General features: G+C 41.4%; 2 protein-coding genes across 7 annotated transcripts in view; both read left to right on the top strand.

The window, feature by feature from the left end:
- The window catches only part of KIAA1549, a gene marked incomplete at its 5' end in the record, with an annotated part of 160,517 nt that overhangs the window by 18,767 nt on the left and 118,427 nt on the right, over nt 1-23,323 (top strand). The window lies entirely within an intron of this gene.
- Nucleotides 613-23,323, top strand: part of LOC310908478 (uncharacterized protein) — a 59,373-nt gene continuing 36,662 nt past the window's right edge. Inside the window, exons 1-2 of one of the 2 annotated variants that reach the window (XM_083859552.1) lie at nt 613-3,042; nt 4,200-11,067. In XM_083859552.1, the coding sequence (XP_083715678.1) occupies nt 5,960-7,294 (1,335 nt within the window). In that variant the 5' untranslated portion in view covers nt 613-3,042; nt 4,200-5,959 and the 3' untranslated portion in view covers nt 7,295-11,067. Of the gene's footprint in view, nt 11,068-23,323 lie in introns of those variants that run through there. The other variant, XR_014589861.1, reaches the window with a different exon arrangement.

The following is a 23,323-nucleotide window of genomic DNA, read 5'->3' as shown; positions in this document are numbered from 1 at the left end:
ATGATCACATCTCAAAGCTGACTTTCATTTCTACTTCACTTGCAGGTTTTACATCTCCAGTATTTCTTGCCGGGCAATCATATCCGCAAGCCCTTCCTGTCGCATCTTTCTCAACAGGCATTATCCAATTTCATATTTGCTATGAGGAGCAATTGTTAACTGTGTTCAATGAAAGATATCACAAACATTTTCATTTACCACAACTGGATTATTGATAGTGAAAAACATTACTGAGTATGTTTCTTTTATTCTTCAGCTGCAGGGAGAGGTGCATTCAGTTTTTAGTTTACAGCAGCATCTGCATTTGTATTAAAGTGGTTTTAGCCCAGCTTAATGAACGAACAATTTAATATTTAGAGTATATCTTCTTGTTTTACAACTAGAGAAAAACCTGCTATGGCAGTTCCACCAGTTTCTGTGAGATTAATCCTTGGGTAGCATTTTACAGGTGGTGTTCTGTGTATTTTCATTTACACAGCGTTGCTGCAGTTCTGTCATGAACTATTACAAACTGTCACACAAGGTACCGGGCCAGTGCATGATATATCTAGGACACTGCTTGAAAATATGAGAGGGATGTTGCTGGTTTGGGGTTCATTAAGTGTGTCAGGGATGTTGGTTGGTCTGGGAGTGTGACAGAGACATGAGGTGACTTTCTGGATTGCAGAGATGTTATTAGGAGTTGGGAATAACATGTCCCATGGGAGCTGAGTCCTTAAAAGTGTACTCCACAAAGGTATATCTGTTGTGATAAGATATTAGCTTTCGATTAAAAAGCTTATTAAAGCCATTTGTTTTACAATGCAGTGGAACAGACATCAGCATGGTATACCAAGCTTTGTTCACTAATATTTTGAATAAAATATGTGTAGGAAATTTCAGTTTGATTGTTTTTATGGATAAGGTTTTGTATGAATAGCACAGGGAGACTGAACTGATTTCTCTAGAGATTAACGGTAAAGTTTGTGTTGCTAAGATGGCAAAAACTTCTGAAAACCAGTCATGTGGGCCTGGAGGGGAATGTATGAGGATGAGGAAGAGTTAGGTGGGCTGTTGAAGAGGAGCTCACTGTGCAGTGGTATGGTTGGGAAAACAGTTTAAATGAACGAGTGGAAGCTGGGAAGTTTTCCCACCTGTGCCAGCTGTGTGGTAGCTACGAATGTCAACTGCTCAGGAAGGATGTTGATTGACTAAGTGGGAATGGTTCAGAGAATATCCCTGTGATACTTTGGAAAGGATGTTTCCAGGTGAAAATGTCAAAAATACCAGCCTAGTTACCATGCCCTGGGAACAATAGAGATGTGACTTAACACATAGAACAATAGAGAGGTGCCAGAGAGGAGTAAAGGTGTTACACAGACTGTTGTGTACCCATGATAGGAAGGGTTCTGTGGGTGTAAAAGCAGATGGTTGTGTTTGGATGATGTTCTGAATTTCCGTGGAGAGGCAAGAAGAAAGAAGGAAAAGAAAAGAAGTCTCGGAGTCAGCTTTTCCACCAAACAAGAAATTCCCCAGAGATGTGTGCCACTGCAAGTAAGAGGTAGCTCTAGAAATAAAACTAGAAGTAGACCAGATAACACCACTTCGTTTCCTTACTGAGTGACTCTTGTATAGCAAAGGTTTGATTTGTTTGGATTATTTGTAGTATTCCTTTAAAAATACAAGGTTTACATGTTACCGGCCAGTATTATTTGCAGAAGGCCAATCTCAAGCATATTTTGCACACTGGCAGTTGATAGTGTGCACAGAGTGGTGGAGCTGGAGTGAGTTCAGCTGACACTTTTGTAGCAATGGAAACTTATTAATAAATAATTCAGTGCAGGACTACGGAAGCTGATATCTGTGGTGAACATTCGCAATCATTTTCATGATTCTCTCTTGCTTCATTGCTCTGTTAGCCATTTAACAGGAGTATTTGTCGTTTTAATCTACGATTGGAGAGGGACAGCAGCGTTTCAGTAGTTTTGTGTGGTTTTCAGCTGTCACCTTAAAGGTCTCTGCAAAGTTAAAGGGTAGCATAGGGTCTTGCTGTGCTGTTCTCAGGAGAGGTCCTATTCATCTTGTAGTTGCTGTGCTGAAGATGGCATCATCTGACCTGGACCCTTCAGGCCAAGCTCATTTACTGATTGCTAGCTGAACTAGTTTGTGTTTGTTCAGCTCAGTTTACTGCTGAATTTCTACCATGTTCAGAAATCCTTACTGAATTTACTGCTCTACAGGCCATACGCAGCAGAGCTGTGACTCTTCTTAACGTTTAAACTTCCGGTAGACAGGAAAAGTTGGTGGTGATAGGCTTTTCCCTTCTGAGTTTGCTTTTGTGGGTGCTTTATGGTCTTCCCCAGGAGACTGGGAAATAATGGTTGAAAAATCTTGCTGTAATGACTTCTGGGGATTCATGAATCCAGTTGTACACTAGATTTCAAACTTAGTGCAATGATTGACCAAGAAAAGGAATGAGTGGGAAAAGACCAGCTGAATGAAAATGAGGTGACTTTTATGGCTTTTCCTTAGAGAAATGAATGCGTCTCAGGGAGTGTTTTTTATTGCTGGTGCCCTTTATTTTAGTCACAGTTGACAGAAAATGTGAACTTTGGGCAAGAACGTAAAAAGTGGGAGGGGAAAGATGTCTGATGGTGTGACTGAACAGGATTGTGTTCTGAGAGGTGAGGGCAGACTTGAAAAAGGCATTGCAGAAAAAGGTGCAACTGGATCAAAAAGAGCAATAAAAGAAAGAACAGAGACTAAAAATAGGGTCTTCAAAATCAGTTTGTCTAGGAATCTGTGTTCCCTTGAAACTAAATTAAAACCCTCCATTTCTATAGGTAGTGATACATTTCAGTAAAATTATTTAAAAGCTCCACTGCCGCACCCAAATACATTAATGTACAAGAATTGTCTGACAAAAAAATATTGCTATTTATAGGAGCATTTGATGAGAAGAACTGCCAGTGTGGAAGAAACCAAGACAAGTCTGTGTCCCTTATGTTTCTCTTGAAATGACAAAGAACCTAACTGTCAGTTAAAACTGACAAACCTTTAAAGGTATGCAGTGTGTTCATGACTTAGTGAAACTTGAATTCCTGTTAAAGTGAGGGCTGTAACTTGTGTTGCAATATGTTGCATACAGAACAGCATATTTTAAAGTAATGTAAATTCATGGAATATATATCATGTGAAGATTCATAGTGTTGAAATGAATTATGGCACTTCCATGGAAGTTGTGGGGCAAGTTTTCAAGCTAGTGTTTAGATAAAATTCTTGGGGGAAAAGTTCTCAAACCTTGCCTGGTCACCTGAGGAGAAAGCTGACTTCCATCAATCAGCTGCAGATTTCTGAAAGGAGGGTTTTTAAAGGAGGATTTCTTAAACAAATTACTTTGTTTAGTGAATTATATTCCTGCTACTCTAAAGGTTCAGACTAATTTCTGAACAGAGTTCTAAGAAGAGATAATATTTTACCAGCAAAACTTTAATTCCCAGCAGTATTAGAAGTGTTCTAATGACAGTTTAAAAAGCACCATGTGTTTTGATAACATACCCATCTACTTTTCATGTCTGGGGCTGTATGTTTAGTGTGCTTTATCACAGGGCAGATCCTGAAATCTGTTCCTGCATTACTCCTGTCTCCGTTGTTTTGTAGCAAAGGTCAAATTAATTATTGTTACTCATAACTAACAGAGCAAGCTTGTAGTATTCATTTCTCTGATGATTTTTTCTAGTTTTCTGCAATTGAATGCGGTATGAATGTAGTATGTTCCAAGTATTTGTCTAGGTTTTTTTTTAAACTCACGTATGCTCTTTAGACTCTTAACATCCTATGGCATTGGGTTTTACAATTTCATTATGTTTGGGAGGAATCTGATTTCTTGCTCTTAAACTGGTACCTCTATTGAATTTTTTAACAATTTATTCTGAAACTTAGTAATTTTTATTTTAAATTCATCACAATTGTCCTGCTTGTGGCTCTAAAAGCCTCATTCTCATCATTTCACTTCTGTTGTCTCTTCTCCAGTCTGAAAAATCTTAAAATTGAGTCAGTCTGTACCTAGGCTTTATCCATAACTATCTCTGTGACACCTCTGTTTCTCTATTCTGGGGATGATAATTATAATCATGCAGTGCTTGAGATGAGATCACAATGTTTGCATATAGTGTGGCATAATAACACATTTCTGTTCTCATTCTCTACTCCTTTCCTAGGAATCTTTAGTATTTTGCTTTGTATCTTTGATTCCTGATGAGCACTGAATGGACATTTTGAAATCATGGTGGATCATACTACAATCTCTTTTCCCAAGGTAGTAGTTGTTAATTTGAGCTTATTGTTGCATCTGTAGGTAGGGTTGTTTCTCTTCCTTTCTGTATTTTGCCTTCACCAGTCTTGAATTTTACTTAACCTGGCATAGACCCATGGTGTTGGAAGAACCTTCCACTGGTTTTCAGCCTCAGTTTCCAGTTGGGACTTTCCTGAAACACTGTTGGCAGATGGTGTCAACTTTACCTCTTTGCTTCTGATCACATTTTGAGGACATTTAGCATTGCAGCTGCACCTCTGCTGGAAATGTTTTTGCATTCTAAAACTTTTAATTGATTTCTGCTGACACTCTAAACTTACTCCATTGTAGTTAAATTTAAGAGTTTTGACTAAGAGCCTTGCTAAAGACTCTGAAAATCTAGTTAAAATTGTTTCAGGTGGATTAAGATTGTGTACAGACTGCTATTTGCAGTACTGCAACTGACAAGTGAGAAACAATTTACTTCTATTAAAATTACTTGGGAACTGAAATTGCAAGTATTAACTCTTTGACAGATCATTGTCCGTGCAACACAGTTAGGTAGCAGATCCAAGACAGAAATGTTGATGGATTATAGGGAACTTTATTCTCTTGAAACTATCAGCCTGAACAAGAGTAATCTTTAAGTGGGTTTATTCAAGAAGTAGATCTTTTTGGAGGTACTCTCAGGATAAGCTTGGGGGCTTCTGTCTGCTGTCAGTAAAACCCAACTCCAAGAAGAGGCTGTGTGTCGTTGTTATACATCCAGTACTTAGGTTTATATGCAGTGCACCTTGTGAGATTTACCTTTGAAGTGTTTGGCTGCTATTAATGGAAAGAAAAGTAATTTTACTTATTCTTTTGTCTTTCTTGGGGATCAGCAACCATTTACAAATGTTTTATTATTTGGTTTATGCTATACCTATTTACATTCAGTTGGTAAGCAATTTGAAATTATTTGTATCACTAGGGAAAGATTGTGTGAATGAAAATGTTTTCGTTTCTTTTTCTGTGTGTATGTACAGCCATGAAACAAAAGAAGTGAAAAATCAGTATGGTTATTATACCAGTTCTAAGGGGGCTGAGGATTTAGTTGAAATTAATTAAAAGGGAGTAGCTGGACCTCAGGATACTGTGTGTGTCTGAACTCAGTTTATCTTGTCATTGCTTTTCATGTGTTTCTCTGAGATAATTGTTTATCAATGAACTTAAGGATTGTATGGTAGTAGGCAACATGACCCATAAGTTTAAGATCCCACAAAATAAAGCTGTGTATGAAAATCCATACATTTTCATGTAGTTAGCAAAATCGCATCGAAGATCACGCGATGTACGAGGAGAATAGGGTCCTCCTCCTTTTCATGCTGCTGCCCTGTAACCCTGCTGTCTGTCCTCTTCCGAGAGTCATGTGGGCGCACCGAGGTTACTTAAGCAGGTGCCCGTGGGAAATAAATCGCATTCCACCGTTCATCATATTGGTGTCACGCGTGGTTTGTCTGGCCAGTTTGTAAGTTCGCCGTGGCCCCTGATTTACCAGGTCGCCAGCCTCACACCAGAGGCAACAAGTGGTGCCGAAACCCGGGAACGTGCCCCCCCAACACACAGGGCGTGTGCGCTCCGGGCGACGGGTGACACGCTGGTAACGGGAGGCGACCAGGGCGCTACGGACGACCCTGGTGGAGGGGGATGCTCCTCAGTACCACCGGCATTGAGATGGATATGCTGAGCAAGGTAATTTCAGAGATTTATGGACAGTGGGGAATTAATATTCTGCATTCAGAATGCTGGGAGAGGTGTACTAATGCACTTGCGAGAGACGTTATAGTCTCTGCTACCAGCAAAAATCTTAAAAGCTGGGGCAAAGTGATGAAAGCACTGCAGAAAGTGCTGGAGGAGCAGGAGACGTGGGCTGCGGCTCAAAAATGCCTGAGGTTAACTCCCAGGCTGGGCATCGGAGCAGCCACACAGACTGCGTTTGAAAATGATCGCACTGAGAAAGAACAGGGGCTTGAAACCGATAACCTTTCGTGGTCCATGCTCGGGAGTCCTGGCGCGGAGAGCGGGCGGGCGCTTGAAACTAACTCGCGATCGCGATCCTCATCCCCGGTCCTAAAGTCCCTTTCCGCGGTCGGGTCTAACCCATCGGAGAACCCCCTGAGCCCAAGGGAAAGTGTTGTGAGTGCAGATTTAAGGCAAATAGACGTGAGGCCACCTCCATATGTGCCACAACATGGCGCCGAGGCTGAAGAAGAAGGGCGTAGCTCCGTGAAATTTCGCGCCACAGACACGCGCGGTTGGGACCAAAAAGGGGGAGGTGTGGTCCACGGAGGGGAGGAGAAATCGGAGCCCAATCGGAGAACGGGTTCCCCAGCCATTCCTTTTAAGGCAGAGATGCCCCTGGAAAAGAGGCGGAGCAGGAGGAGTGGCACACCTGCCCACCAGAAACCCAGAGTGCGGAGTCAGAGCAAAAACCACAGGAGACAGGAAGTGTCTGACTACTCCACTTCCTCTCACTCGGAGGAGGAGGAGGTCAAGCAGGTCTCAAAGCCGGTCCGAGAAGGGTGGTACAAGGGAAGTGAATACAGGGGACAGGGAAGTGAATACAGGGGACAGGGAAGTGAATACAAGGGACAGGGACGTGAATACAAGGGGCAGGGAATTGAATACAAGGGACAGTGTCACACCAGTGGGGAGTCTAGTGATGATTCAGATTCTAGTACAGACACAGAGGACACACCAGCAATTTTCTTTAAACACACAGGCTTGCCCATGAGGCATGCACATAGAAAAAAGACTAAGTCCATGCCCCTGACAGACTGGGGAAAGATACAAACAGCACTTGCAGACCTGCCAGAGGTTGCAGCACGAATATTTCCAGTGAGAAGACTAGATAACAATCTGCCTTCGAGTGTCTTTCCACAGGTTGTCCACTACAGGTTGCCAGTCAAACTTCTGGCTTTGTTCTTGTGTATCAGTTTTGCGCTGCCATCAGTTCACCTAGGCGCAGGTAATCATCCCTAAGAGCCAAGCATTTGGACCTTTAGGAACTTTATCACCGGCGATGTGATAGGTCGGTCCAAAACCAACTCACCCGCGTGGACGGTGCGTCTGACAGACATCTTTACGAGAGACCGATCCGGTAAGGCAAGAGTTATTGAAGAAGGGACATACTGGTGTCCAAGCCACAACCCCGGAAAGAGTTGTTGCACTAAATCAGGTTACTGGTTTTGTAGGTATTGGGGTTGTGAAACCATAGTAACAGGTAACCGGTGGAAACCTCCAAGGGAGGATGAGTTCCTAAAAGTAACAAGTTGGCCTCATGGCTGTATATCAAAAAGTACATACCAAGGTAAATCCCCGGGAAATTGCTCTCACCTCACAGTCACAGTACTGCGACCCCAAGACCCAACATGGGCGATCGGCAGATTGTGGTCAGTGTACAGGCGTGAAGACGACCCAATACGCCTGGCCCCTGACCGTGGCACAGTTATACAGATCATCAGAACTCATCCACCCACACGATACATTGCAGTAGGGCCCAACGAGCTGATAACCTCACAAAAAGAGAAAACGCTCGTTGCAACGGCAGAGCCCGATTCAGTACCAGCCAGTCCCAGACCCGAAGTAGCCTCGCAGGGTCTGTTCGATCGAATGCTATACGCTGCGTTTGCGTCACTAAAATACTCACAACCTAACCTGACCAAGTCATGCTGGTTGTGCTATGACGCCAAACCACCCTTTTACGAAGGAATAGGTGTCAGCATAATGTTTGAATATTCTAAAAGAGCCAATCCCAAACAATGTAAGTGGGACACTTCCCGCAAGGGAATTACTCTGGGAATGATCTCAGGGTACGGACTGTGCATTGGCAGCAGATCCCTAGCCACTCAAAACAAACAGCACTGTAACACCTCGATCACCCTAGACCAACAACAGTCATGGGCCATTCCAGCACCAGGGAGTGTGTGGGCTTGTCATACCACAGGTATCACCCCATGTGTCTCCATCAGGCAGTTTGATGCAACTAACGATTTCTGTGTTCAAGTCGCTGTCATCCCTAGGATCCTGTACCACACAGATGACGAGGTAATGCTCCACTTCGAAGCACGCTATCGCGAAAAGAGAGAACTGGTAACAGCTGTCAGTTTGGCAGTACTTCTAACTCTAGGTGGAACAGGAGCAGCTACAGGCATCTCTTCGCTGGTCACACAGAAACAGAATTTGTTGCAGCTCCAGCGAGCAATTGATGAAGACCTCCTTGAGATTCACAAAAACATTTTAAAACTGGAAGAATCTCTGTTCTCCTTGTCGGAGATGGTGCTGCAGAACCGATGAGGTTTGGACCTGTTGCTGATGCAACAGGGAGGACTTTGCGCTGCATTGAACGAGGAATGCTGCACATATGTTAACCATTCAGGTCCGATCAGGCAATCCATGGCAGAACTTAAAGAAAGACTTATACGCTGTGGCCAAGAGTTCCAGCAGCGAAACTGGTTTGATTCCCTGTTCAGCCAACATCCTTGGATTGCCCCCGTTGTCTCCACCTTGATCGGACCAATGGTTACCATATTGCTTGCCCTCGTGTTCGGCCCTTGTTTGCTTAACAAAATAACCCAGTTTGTTAAAGCTCGCTTAAGCAGAATTGACATTATGCTTTTAGAGCAAAGACAGCTAGCTTGAAAAGACAACAACGTCAGCATTTATTGGCTAACAAGTTTAACTTGCTCGCACATTCTACTAACAAGTTGTTCCAGTTCTTTGTTGTTGTTATGTTTATGCAGTTTGTATAAGTTGAAAGTTTTATTAGTCATAGAGAGGGGGGAAATGTAGTTAGCAAAATCGCACGGAAGATCACGCGATGGATGAGGAGAATAGGGTCCTCCTCCTTTCCATGCTGCTGCCCCGTAACCCTGCTGTCTATCCCCTTCCGAGAGTCACGTGGGCGCACCGAGGTTACTTAAGCAGGTGCCCATGGGAAATAAATCGCATTCCACCGTTCATCATATTGGTGTCACACGTGGTTTGTCTGGCTAGTTTGTAAGTTCACCGTGGCCCCCAATTTACCAGGTCACCAGCCTCACACCAGAGGCAACATTTTCAACAAACTTTTGACTCATAGCTTAAAATCAAACAAAGTGTGTTTAATAACCTTCCAGTCTGTCTTCAAGCTGCTGAGTTGATGTGATTCATCACATCATCCTAAGTGGTGGACCGTCTCTTGTGAAATCACTCTCTTAAAAAATGGAGGGTACAGTTTTCTGCAACTTTTGAGAGGACTCTTGGTATAGGAAACCCATTTCTATCAGATATGTGCAGCATATGTGCATACATAGCATCTAAATCTTGGCAACTGTTGCTGTGGAGGAATTTTTAGGAGGAGGTATCTGGAAGCAGTGAAGACATGATTTGTTGTCTATTCCAGAATGATGTGCTTAACATTTTTGCATCATTATTAGATTAATTATTTTTGGCTATACATGATTTTCCATGGCCTTTGGAGTGGGAAGTTCTTGCTTATTCACATGTAGCTGCAGTTAGTATCAAAACTTGAGGAAGGCTTGCTGCAGGTGTGAAAGTAGGTACTGGATTGTTTGTCATGCCCAAGCAGCTAGAGGTATGCCAAAGATGAAAACAGTATGCAAAGCATTTTTAAAAATTGTGCTAGCCACTATAGTAATCTCAATCATGAAGGCACCAGAAAGGTTGCTGAAAAGACTGAATATTTTCCTTGTCAGGGCCACTTACAAACAAGGTCACATATCATAAACTTAGTTGTCACTTTCATCTGTTCTTGCTTATTAACAAAGATTTGGGAGAGCAGTATAAATGGGAGCCATCTCTCATCTTGAAATCCTCAGAGGAAGTTATGTTCAGGATCATATAATTTCCTTACTAACCATACACAACATCCCAACTGATGTTTACAATCCTTGCAGATGACAGTGGGTTGATAAGCCATGCAGCTGGCTAAGACAGGCTTTTATTTCAGTTAGGGCTTTTAAATTAAGGCTGACCATAGAGTTTTTGGGTTGATATGTATAGAGAGCTGAAACTGGAACTTGGTGTTTTCCTTGGAAGTACTTGATATACAGAAGTCTAAGTTTCTGTTTTTCTTGCCATGTTTGCTGATTGAGAAGAATTTTACTTTTTTTGAGATGCCCGGACAATGCAAGAATGTGTGATCATGTTAAAGTTTTTTTCTATTTTGACTCATATGATAGAGAAGATTGGGAGTAATGTGATAAATTTGGTGTAAAAATTTGTGTATAAAATAATAATCCAATGTATAATAAGAATGATGTTAATAAAATGTAAAGTCCAGTAGGTAGCAAACCGTTCCCCCCCCAGCCTGCACAGCTTCAGTTGCGAAATGAGACAAGGATCATCAGACTGAACAAAGACGCTAGCCAGCCCCGATAAGAATCACTTCCTCTCCAATGCAAGGAGAATTCCTTCTTGACGATGATGCAGATTTCATCAATGCCCTGGCACGATATGCACACTGAAATCAACATAAGACTGACTGGTACAATTGGCATAAGAAAAGACCTTCCCGGAATGGATTAACGGGACTTGACAAGATCCGGGAAGGCCATCGAAAAGAAATTTGGACTATTCGGCCCACCCTGGACACCTGGACTGCCTAAGGGCAGAAAAATCCTATAAAACGGTGGACTGAGGATCGTTTGGCGTGGATTTGGGCGTCCTGTACCCTGGTGTGCAGACCCCTATCCACCCGGCGCAGCGTTGGTTTTTTCCTGTTTTGTGGTTTTCTCTTTTTGTTGGTGATCGATATCGTGTTATTAATAAATTGTCTCTTTGTTAATCCGATATTTGCCATTGCATTTATAACAGTAAGAAAACCCTTGACACATTAAGTTAATTTAAAAACCTTGACTTGCAATACACTGACAGTTGTTTTCTGAAAATAAGTTGCATATTGAATGGCTTTTTTGGTTGTGGTTCTGGTCACTTTTTAGTATCTTTGCATTCATGCACAGTTTTGCAGAACCGGTCTGTATAAAACTCAAATTTTGATTTCTGGAAACTTACATAATATATGACAGAATGCAAACTGATCCAGACAAAACGTCCTGAAACTATCAGAGGTATTCTGTTGTTCTGTCTTCAAGACCTTACTCTTACAGAGCTGTGAACTGTGTCAAAGAAAATAATCTGTTTACTAGAAGAAAGATTAATTGAGTAGTACAGTTTGTCATTATTTTTTCCAGTTTCCACATAGCAGCCAAATGGAGTCTTAAAATTCTGGTACAAAGAGTCAGTGCCTGAAGATATTTTTCATGTGTGCCCTGACTGAAATAAGAGGAGTGTTACAGAACAATCCCTATTTAACCACATACCTGAAATTTTAAATTGTCCAGTGGTTTCTTCAGTGAAATGAAAGATTCCATGGGTGGTTTGTGGGAGTAGTCAATACTGGAAGAGTGACATATCCATCTTCAACTCTTGCAGTCTGTGATTTTGGAAGTAAGAAAGAAAACAGAGTTGATGCAGTGCTGGCCAGTGATCTAATGATAGGTGCATTCATTGTTAGTGGTAAGGTCAACATATGTAATATGTAGTAGAAAAACTGGTCTGAGTTATTTTCTACAAGTTATTTCTACAAGTGTTGTGTATTTTTTGGAAACAACGTAATTGTGTTGACCCTCCTCTGTTGAGTTGAAACCAGATCTTGTAGTTCTTGAGGGTAGCAGACAGCAAGTGGTTTTGTAGGAGAAATAAGACTTGGGCAAACATCACCCTTCAGAAGCTGTAATGTGACTGTGCACTTGTTAGCTGTATTTATGATCCTGACTTTTGGAAGTCTTGAGAAGTTGGTGTTCCTTATCCCTTCTATGTTCCCTCACTGCAGAAGTATTACATAATGTTCATAAAAGCTTGTCAAACGTGTCCATCCTAATGGGAAAGTCCTTTTTGAAAGTAGTATTTTTAACTATTTGCATCTAGGATACTGGAGAAATTTCCATTTTAGATACTGAGAACATTCCATTTGGCTCAGGTTGGCTGATGTTCTTTAAGACAACAGCCCAGCAGGGTGCCATGCACCATCTACATACTCCTGTGTTTTTTGATGAAAGTACATACGTCAGAAAGGTATCATGCTAGAATCTCCTTAAGTATCCCTAGGTGCATAATGAATCCTACTATATTAGAATTTAAATATTAAGGTTAATTTTTCTTTGATGTCAATCAACCTTTTCATCATCTCAGCTGGGAATGAGCTCACTGCTCTGTATAAATATTATGAGACTTAATAGGGTTATGATTGCTGCTGTTTAATTGGACAGTAAAATTAAACTTCAGTTTTACCTAAAGCATTGACTTAGAGTAGCTTTTCTCATTTAGCTTCTGCAAAGGTGCCATTTTACTTGCTTTCCAAATCACATTGTTGATAACAGGGTTCTTAATTTTTACTATGTAATATATAATGTATACTGTATAATAATTGCAGTGTGCTATTTTCTTTTGTAACCCCTGAGCAAGGAGAATTTACGTTTTCTCAGCTATGTTTAGTAGCATGGATTCCCTGTTTATATTGTTTTGTATTCTTAATATGGGAGATACATGAGACCTGTGTTTAAGTAGCCTAACACTACTTCTGTCTCACAGTGACTTCTGTTAGAGCAGCTGAGAAGATTATTTGCCTAAATAGTGACTGCAGAATTGGGAACAAAAATGTGTTGATAGAAATCTCTTTAATTAGGTGGCTTGCTAGCTTACGGACTGTAATTGAAGAACTCTGCATACCTTCCAGGTTATCCAGTTGTTTAAAGTGCAAATCTTAACGTGATGTTGAGGACGTGCAGAACAGCAGTAGTTTTAGCATTTGTGCTCCTGTGTACGTGCTTTCTAAATGGACTTTTTCTTTTGATCACAAGTGACAGTTGTCCTGACTTAGCCAAGGTCTCAGCAGATGTCTCCTCTCACTACCCTTTGGTGTGCAGGGAGCACATGGGGTATGCTGCCATGATTTCTTACTCTGAAGGCTATGTATGACTTCAGCTGGCCTCCCAGAAGTTGGATTATAAACCATCAAGCTTTGGAAGAATTGAATTACCCCAGTATAAGGCTGCCTCAGCTGCTGAAGGCTTAAAAATCTGTTGGCTGGGCTGGTTGCCCAGCTGTTGCTTACTGTGTGCAGAGTTTCATGAATCTGTTAGCTATGTGTGTGGTGGCAGCTGCTAGAGAGAAACATGCCATGTTGTGTCCTTGTACAGTTGAAAACATCAATTTCTGCATCCTCTAGGGAGTTAAAAGATAGCAATTGGAAAGAGTCTTACTGAGAGTTCCCATGTCGATTAGTAGTGAGTTTGTCACAGATTTGTTAATATGTGAATTCTGAAAGATTCAAGTGTATGTTTGGTTTTGTTTTGTTTTGTTTAGCAGAGGTTAGAGCTGGGGGTGATGTGGGGATTGCAGACTGTTGCCTGCTGGTGTTTCTAATGGCTGCCTTGCTGATATCAAAGGCTCAGCTAAGGCAGTTGGTACTTTTCATCTGGCAAAATGTCGGTTAGATTTTACCCTCTTATAATGCAGCTGTTCTCTGATGGGGTGTGGAGTCATCAGATTGATCATGTGTCTTTAGTACTGAATGTTTCCAGGTCTTGTGGCTTCATGAGTTATCCTGAGTCAATGAACCTGAAGCAGTCAGGGAGTTGGAGGTGTTGGCAAGGGCAAAATAATTTGACTTGAATTTAGCCATTGTTTATATATTCTGTATAGCTGGTGTGAACTGTCTGCATATTGTTATGCAAATCACACGATACTTAATGAGATCTTGTAGCTGAGTCATGAATGAAAATAGGTAATGTTTCAATCAAAATATTTTGATGTTAATATACATGTGTATTTGGAAGAACAGAAGACACTGGGTAAGATTTCTTTAATAAATCAGTGTATCTGAATGATGGGGTAGCATAAGCAATTGCAAAACATTGCATCTGTGGAATACTGTAGTGTCTGGAAATGTACTTTCCAGCTCTTGGAATGAAAGAGGAAGGGGACTATGTTTAGCTAAAAGCAACATTTAAAAAGTAGCAATGGTTGTATATACAAAAGAGAGGAAATGGACTGATTTTGCTTGCAGGTCTATTATAACCTTTTGAAACTAGTAAGCATACATAGGCTCATATGAAGTATACGATTCTCTTTTTAAATTGACATTTGCTTGTAAACTACTTTGAGAGCCATGTCATTTACTTCCAGTGTTGTCTGGATGTAAAAATTGTCTTTACATTTAAGCTGGAACCAAAGGACTGCCCTTGGCCTCCTCGTGTGTTCCCTATGGTCTCACTTAAGTCCCTTAATGAGTCACTATGTCTTAAATTTCCTAATTTTAACAGACTTATTGAAGAAACAGAATATTCTGAAATTTGGAGAATGGTTGTTCATGTTGCTGTGTTCAATACATTATGCTACTGTTAGTGAAGCTTCAGAAGGGATACGTGTGCTGCAGAGCTAGCAGGCTGTGTTGAGGTTCTGGGTACAACCTGTCTACAGACCTCAGGTCTTGGCAAGTGATGTTACTTGAGTTACATAAATTTTAAGTACTAAACAAGCTGTGTTCTCAGGAAAAACTGATTTACATAATACATTGAAAAGCTGGGACAAAGAATCCATGGTTATCAAATCTGATTGAAAAGGAAATCTTACCAGCATGATAGAGTGTAATAAAACCTTTCATTGGTATTTTGTGAAACATATAAAAATATGATGTAAGAGTTATGTCCAAAAATGCAGAACTTTAAAGTGTAAAAAGGTGAGACCAGAAAGTTACTAAGAACTGTGTTGTCTGCTTATCCAGACTTGTGAGTTTTAGCTAAAGGGCAACTGGGGTATGATAGTACGACATAAACCAAGAGGTTGTCTTGCTTGTGCTCTAGGAAGAGAATAGGGGTTTTGATTCCACAGTGAAACTGAGGTATGGTTGTATTAAATGCAAGAATTTATTGTATATAAACAATTTTGTTTATAGGAATTGTTATATAACAGTTTGTATAGGAAAAGTATTTTTGAAGTTTGGCTTTTGTTTGATATTTGAAAATTGCTTTCTGGGATCCTCAGGATTCCTGAGTAGTAAAAATAAGCAGTAATGGATGTGGCATAATAGGGCTTTTGTAGACCCTAAATACTTCAACACCTGCCTACATACATATACATAAAATTGCTAATAGCAATCTTTAAACTGCATTTTTCTTTACATAGCAGACTTGATATGACATCACTTTATTGTGAGTCATCTGCTTAAATATGACTTCCTTTAGCCTGTAGAGTACGTGTTGATACAGTAGAGTTGTCATTTTATCGTTCCATGGACTGTACAAAGGCCCAATTGAAAGCCAAGCACTGGCTGTCTGCTTTAATGGAATGCGTGAGTTAAGGCAATTTCTTGTCGCATGGAAAGAAACCTTAAGTAGATTTACTGAATGCAACAGGAGATGTACACAAAAAGCAAATTATTTAGTACTTTGGAACAAGACATTATATTACTTTGGAAGATTTGACTGAACGACATGTTACATAACAGGTAATTGTGTAGAGTATTAAATATGTCAGTTTGGGGCAAATGATCAACACAAAGGCAGTTTTCTTGTGCCTCTTTTACACGTTGGATGATAAGACATATCACACAAGACTCTTGACACTATATTGTCCTGTTTCTGTCCCATTTCTCCTTCTGATGGGAATGGAGAAGCACAACACTGTGGTAAGATAAAGTGGATCCAATTATAGGAAGTACTTCAATAAATGCTTCGCCATTGTTCACGACTTGGCGGCTGTAAGAGTCCCTTTTAATGGCAGGCTTGTTTACAGCGTCAGCTGTCAGAGCACCAGATTACTTTTGAACCAGGCTTTTGTTGTTTGGGGGTTTTTTTTGTTGTTTTTTTTTTTTTTTTACTCCTGTGAAAGAATTTTGCATTTACTTCATTCCAGGGTAATAATTTCAGGGATTTGTTTTTTAAATAAAATTACTAAATGCCATGTTTATGGCTTGGCTAAATAGCAGCTAGTAATTCACAAGAATTGATGAGTTTTAAACACCAAAGTTGTGGAGGTTTTCCCTTACGTAGTACTGCTCATAAGCAAGAGTGGTCTATTGAAATAGAGAGATAGGGTGGAACAAGGAATATGTCCTTAGCTTGTGGCTGGCCTTGATGGAATTAGTTGCAGCAAAACAGTCCATTTATAAAATTAAAATGAACAAACAAGTAGTAAAAGATGTGGGGATAAAGGCATCACAGTAACCTACAGTGAAACAGACTATGTGTTCTAGTGGAACACAGGATATGACACATCTTTTGCCACTTGTGTTTGTTTAAAACCTTAGTTAGAAAGTTAAAGCTCTCATTTGTTCTTGCATGTCCAAGGATTTGCTAAACGTTAATATTTTGAAATTAATGGAAAATTTGAGTCTTAGAAAGGATTTGTCAAAGGTGTTTTCTGTTCTCTTTTTTTTAGTAGGAAAAAATGACTTTAGGAGTAAACATTCTGCTATTTATTCCTGTTTTTCCAAATGAAAAACAGAGTGTTCAAAGGTAATTTTGCAGTCATCTGTTATAAATCACTTTCATTTGAGTATTACTTCACTGTATATGGCATGAATTCCTTTAACTGAAAAATTGCCAGCTTCATCTTCCCCTTTCTTATGTAGCTTTGAACACTAGCATTTTATTTTGTATAGGCATGTGAAAGATGCATGCTATAGCATTGTCCTGGTAGAATTTTCCTCTTTTCAAGAAAACCTAGTATTTAAAGAAAATTAAAGCCACAGATGTTTGTTCACTGTGAACTGGCTTTTTGTAGTTACTTTTTTTTGACTATGTAGGCATAAAAGAGGATGATGCTGGCCTTTGAGATTGAAAGAAGGCTGTCAGTCTCCCTGGCTCTGTTTGCAGTGTTGCCAGTGGGCCAAAGGAGTGATCCCTTCCTCTACTCAGGGGAGCCCACACTGGAATACTGGGTCCAGTTCTGGGATTCCCAGTTCAAGACAGATACAGGCACACTGGAAAGAGTTCACCAAAGGGCTGCTAAGCTTATAAAGGGATTGGAGCATCTCCCCAGTCTGAGGGTGCCAGGGGCTGTTCAGGCTGGAGACAAGAGGTCTTGTGGGGGGGAATCTTACCAGTACGTAAGTAACTGGAGTGAGGGTGCAAAGGAGATGGAGTCAGACACTATTCAGTGGTGCCCAAGTACCAACAGTGGGTACAAACTGAAGCACAGGAGGTTTCCCTGAACATCAGGAAATGCTTTCTATATCTGATGGTGATTGAGTGCTGTCACAGATTGCCTGGGATGGTTGTGGAGTCTCCATCCTGAGAGATACTCAAAAGCCTGAACATAGTCCTGGGCAACCTGCTTGAGGGGGTGGGAGGTTGGATGAAATGACCTTCAGACGTCTTTTCCAATCTCGGCTGTTCTGTGATTACAAGGGTGCATTTTGCTGTCAGTTAAATTAAACTATTAAACAAGGAGAGGTTTGTCATTCTGTTTGTGTTTGTTGCCTTGAAGCAAAAGAAAGCTTGTAGAAGTGATAGCTTTCCTAGGAAGAGAACTCATCTCTTCTTTTTATCCACTTGCATTTTTCAAAAGCTTGAAATAACCGTATTTGGCCTAATCTAAGGTTATGCCATGTGAAATTATGTTCTTTTTAAAAAGATGTATCTTCTAATTAATATGTGATTCCAGTATGGATAAGATTGCCAACTTCAGATCTGAGAGTACCGAAGCAATTGACGTAAAACGAGGTGTGATAGTATCAAGTATGTAGTCTGCAACATGTATGCCACTGTTCCTTTAAGAGCACTGAGAAGGAGTGGTGGTAGTGGTTGTGACAGCTCTGCAGAAAGTTACCTTATAAGGCAAAGGAGTATTTTAGTTCAGAACTTCCTAAAATGTTGAGATGGATGGCAGTCCTGAATTTTTATGTGTGTCTTTTTTTTTTTTTTTTTTTTTTTTTTTTTTTCCCTTTGAGATGTGCATTATAAACTGAAGTTGCTGGTTTGGTTAGAACTGGGCAAGGGAGTGTATGAGTGCTTGTTTGTTCAGAGTGAGTGGCATTATTTTGACTTCAACTCTTTGGGAGATAATGAGAAGTGAGCTGTCTGCATTCATACTTACTTGCACAGTTTTATGATGTGAAGAAAACAGAGAACTGTCATGTTGGTAGGGTTTTTTACTTCATTTGCCTTGTAATGGAAGTTCAAAAAGAGGAAAGGACCACAGTGCTTTGTGGCCTGTTCTAATGTGTAAAAGTGGGGTGAGGGGGAGGTTGTCACCTGTGTGCCCCCCTTCTTTGCCTGTTTTTCCTCTTAATACATTTCTGTGGCACTCCAGAAATGTTTTGAAACTTGAGCTGCAGTGAGTTCTAGTCATTAAATGTGTGTAGTTTGAATAAATGCAAACTATATTTAGCATTACTAGAGCACAGTAAAGAGCATGTTACAGGAAGGATGTCTTAAGCTAACTGGTAAGTCATTCCTCTGTGCCTGTAGCAATGTATTTGATCATTCCTGGTGTTATAAACTCAACGGCAAAAATCGGATTAACAAAGAAACAATTTATTAATAAAACAATCCAAATTACCGATAAAAAGAAAAAACCACAAAAGGATTCACAGCGCAGCGCCGGGTGGAAGAGAGGACCGCACTCTCAGGCACGGTTTTCCCAAATCCACACGGAGCAAGTCGCAGCTCGGGGTTTTATAGGGGTTTTCGTGTCCCGAGGTGGAACAGGTGCCCAGGATAGTCCAAATAGTCCAAATAATTTTCAGATGGGCTTCCCGGATTTGCCGGACTCTGCAGACCATATTCCAGGAAAATCCTTTTCACATGCGGATGGAGCTCGCCGGTCCATGTTTATTTCCATGTGTATTCCTTGGCGGAGAATTCTCTTTTTCGTTTGGAGAGGAATTTCTCTGTCTGGGTGCGATGCCGATTCTTATCTGGGTTAGCTAGTGTCTTTGTTTCTCGTAATGGTCCTCGTCCTGTTCTCTTTGTCTCAGGACTGAGGACCGTGGAAACCTGGGGGGGAATAGTTTCTACGGACCATACCTTTTTATATTAACACCAATCTAACATATCTTGCTATATTCTTTTATCACAAATTTTTACCCAGTGTCACATTTATCACAGTCCCCCACCTAATAATTTTATTAAATTAAAAATTCGTGCTTCTTTATTATATTTGTTTCCTGTGAAGAAGACTATTAATACCAATTGGGATCATAATCCTTTTGAGAAATCTCACCACATCCTGGGAGTGTTTCACCTTCTTTAAATATTTTCAAGGTCCTGGCTGCTCTTCCGCTCCCTCCTCCCTCCTTCTAGTTTCTAATAAAGCAAGCGATTAGGCCAAGAAGAATAATAATACTTGCAATAGAACAGGCTATGAAGAGTACCACAAAAGGGTTTACCAATGAGTTTGGTTGTCTTTTTTCTTTCACCCATACGGTTTTATTGCTCTGTGCACAAACTGGGATTGGGGAAAGCATCCTAACTCTCTATTTACGTATGACATGTGGAGCTTTTTCCCTTCCCACAACACGAATTCTTGACTGACCGTCCTTAAAACTTACCCCTGAGTGTCGGCACCGGACCTCCTCCTCCAATTCACAGAGACTGAATCGAGTGCCATTAGACCAACAATAACCTCTTTGTTGCCCTGGAGGGCAGTCGATTATCTGTCCGGTTAATGTGGCAGTCAGGCACTGCTCACACTTCCCTGGGGAACTCACCCCCAGAGGCACCTCGGGGATGGCCCCCTTGGTCAAGCACACGGCTAGACTCAGGACAGTCAGGATTCCCCACAGATGTACCCCTCTGCCTCGCCCTTCGCCCATATGTGAACATATGGCGGGGAAGACCATCTTCTCGGCAGCAAGGATAAGCTTCAGGGGCCCTTGTTGTCCTGATAGTGAATCTCCTTTTATAGATCACCCACCGAGACAGCTTAATCGTATCACTTCTGCACGGTACTTTGATAGTCTTTCGGCACTCAATTGCCAAAATCTCTGCCTTGGCATCCAATTTCCCTTTTATCCCCTTTTTGTAAATTTCGTACCACTCAGGAGAGTCTAGTTCCAAAAGTCCGGCCCATGTGGCAAGTATTAAGAGATGGCTAGTATTTTCCTCTTCTTCGGTTAGACAATTGGTACACAGTCCCTTCGGTCTGTTCCCTCCCCAACAATTACAATAGACACATTCGAAATGAATAAAAGGAAAGCAATCACAGTTAGGAGTGGTACAACTTATCTGATTTGTCATTTATGGTGACGCTGAAGCCTAATTTTCAGCTCTCCTGGAGGGGTGGTGATCCTCCAATCCGAGGTATTTGAGTCCTCAACCTTTTTTACCCTTGATAAATGAGTCCAGCCTTTTTCTGCAGTTCAGACCGCAGTATCAGTGGTGAGGAGGACAAGGAAGGGTCCTTCCCAGTGTAGGGTGAGGGGAAGTTCTTTCCAGGCTTTGATCAACACTTTATCTCCCGGCTGTATCTGATGGATTGCGAATCCCAGGGGAGCACTTTGGGGGATAAGTCCACGCCTTCGGAGATCCTGTAAATTTTTGTTTACAGCAATGAGATAAGGTTGTAATTGTACATCTTCGACTTGAGGGTGTCCCACTGGCATTCCATGTTTGTAGGGCATTCCATACAACATTTCAAAGGGGGACAACCCGGTCTCAGAGTGCGGCATAGTTCTTATGTTAAGCAAAGCTAGAGGGAGGCATTTGATCCAAGACATTTTTGTTTCCAGCATAAGTTTAGACAATTGAGACTTTAGGGTTTGATTCATCCTTTCCACCTGTCCCGAGCTCTGAGGATGCCAAGGGGTGTGATACTGCCATCTGATGCCCAAGGCTTCTGAGGTTTGTTTAATAACTTTTGAAGTAAAATGTGTCCCTTGATCTGAATCAATATAGTCAATTATTCCATACCGAGGGATAAGTTCCTCTAGTAAAATTTTTGACACAGTCTGTGCAGTGGCTTTTGCCCTGGGGTAAGCTTCCACCTAATGAGTCAATTTGTCCACTATCACCAATAGAAATTTGTATCTCCCAATTTTTGGTAATTCCATGAAATCTACCTGGATCCTTTCAAATGGCCTATATGAGAGAGGACGGCCCCTCCCAGGCAATTTGTCTGGATCTGGATTGATTCACTTTTTGGCAGATGACACACCCTTGTACCTCTTGTTTGGAAAGTTCAAAAATCCCTTTGCACCCGAAGAATTTCAGAAACTGTTCCGCCAATGCCCGAGTTCCCCAGTGTGTTTGTTTGTGCAATCTCTGCAAGATTTTTCTCGCCACTCCCCTTGATATTATTTCCCTCCCATCGGGCAGCCTCCGCTTCCCCCTTTCAAGGACCCCTCCGATCTTCTTGAATTCCTCGATTTCCTTTTCAGAAGAGGGTAGAGGAAATTCAGGGGCTTCCTCCATTGTCACCTCAGGGGCACTCACCATAAGCAGAGCTGCTCTTTTTGCTTCCCTGTCGGCTAGATTGTTACCATGGGTTTGGAATTGGAGTCCAGTTTGATGCCCCCTTACATGGACCACAGAGATTTCTTTTGGTTCTTGAATGGCCTCTAGGATTTGTTTAATTATTTCTCCATGGATTAAGCCTCTTCCCTTTGTATTTATCAGCCCTCTTTCTTCCCAAATTTTCCCAAAAGTATGTACCACTCCAAAGGCATACCAGGAGTCAGTATAGATAGTTCCCCTTCTTCCTTTTAGCCGCCGAAGGGCCCTTAAAAGAGCATAAAGCTCACAGGCTTGGACTGACCAACCCGCTTCTAGGGGACCTGATTCCACCACCTATCCCGATTTACCATCCACAACCGCATACCCCGACTTCCTCTTTCCTTCCACTACCTTTGCAGAACCATCTATGAACCACTTCTCTCCTCCTTCCAATTCCTGATCTTCCAAATCAGGTCTTACTTTCGTCTGAAGCTCCACAATCTCGATACAATCATGTAATAATTTTTCCGAGGCTTCTCCGAATAGAAACTGAGCTGGGTTCTGTGCAGAGGTAGTTTTTAGCTCCAAACCCGGAGAGCTGATTAGAATGGCTTCGTATTTCAGAAGCCTGGAATCAGTTAGCCACTTCTCTGCTTTCTGTTGCAAGATATTTCTCACATCATGAGGGGTATAAACTACCAAAGGCGCTCCGAAGGTTACCTTCTTCTGCTCCTCAACCAAAAGAGCAACTGCCACAATCGCCTGCAGGCATGTTGGCCACCCTTGACTGACAGGATCCAAAATCTTTGACACAAAACCTATAGGTTTTCTTTTTCCTGCCCATTCTTGGGTCAGGACTCCTTGTGCTGTCTGCCCACTCACATCCACAAATAACTGAAATTCTTTATTTATGTCTGGTAACGTCAGTACCGGAGCAGTCATGAGGATATTCTTTAATTTCTGAAAATCTGATTCATCCTGTTCAGTCCACTTTACTCTGTCAGTGTTTAACTTTTCATACAGAAATTTTACCTTTTCGCTGAAGCCCTCAATCCACTGCCTGCAGTATCCCAGGAGCCCCAAAATCTGCCTAATTTGTCTTTTGGTTTTTGGTGCAGGTAGTGCGATGATACCTGCCACCCTTTCAGGATCCAACTTCTTTTTCCCCCTGGTTAGCCAGTGTCCTAAATATTTTACTTCGGGCTCTGTGAATTGCAGCTTGGATTTTGAGACCTTCAAACCCTTCTTTCCCAAAAAATTCAACAAAGCTACAGTACATTCTCTCACACTTTCCTCAGTGGGTCCAGCTATTAACAAGTCATCCACATAATGCAGAAGCTTTGTTCCTTCCCTCAGGGTGAATTGGGTCAACAATTGTTCTAACGCTTGTCCAAAAAGGTTTGGGGATTCCACAGATCCCTGGGAGAGGACTGTCCACCTTAACTGCTGCTTTCTGTTTGTATCCGGATCCTCCTACTGAAAAGCAAAGTAATTTCTACTTTTTTCGTCCAAAGGGCAAGTCCAAAAGGCGTCCTTTAAATCAATCACACTGTACCATACATCCTCAGGTGAG

Source organism: Zosterops lateralis, assembly GCF_965231275.1.
Source record: "Zosterops lateralis genome assembly, chromosome: 4".
NCBI lineage: Eukaryota > Metazoa > Chordata > Aves > Passeriformes > Zosteropidae > Zosterops > Zosterops lateralis.
Note: the sequence above shows the minus strand (reverse complement) of the source record. Positions and strands in the feature narration are given on the sequence as shown.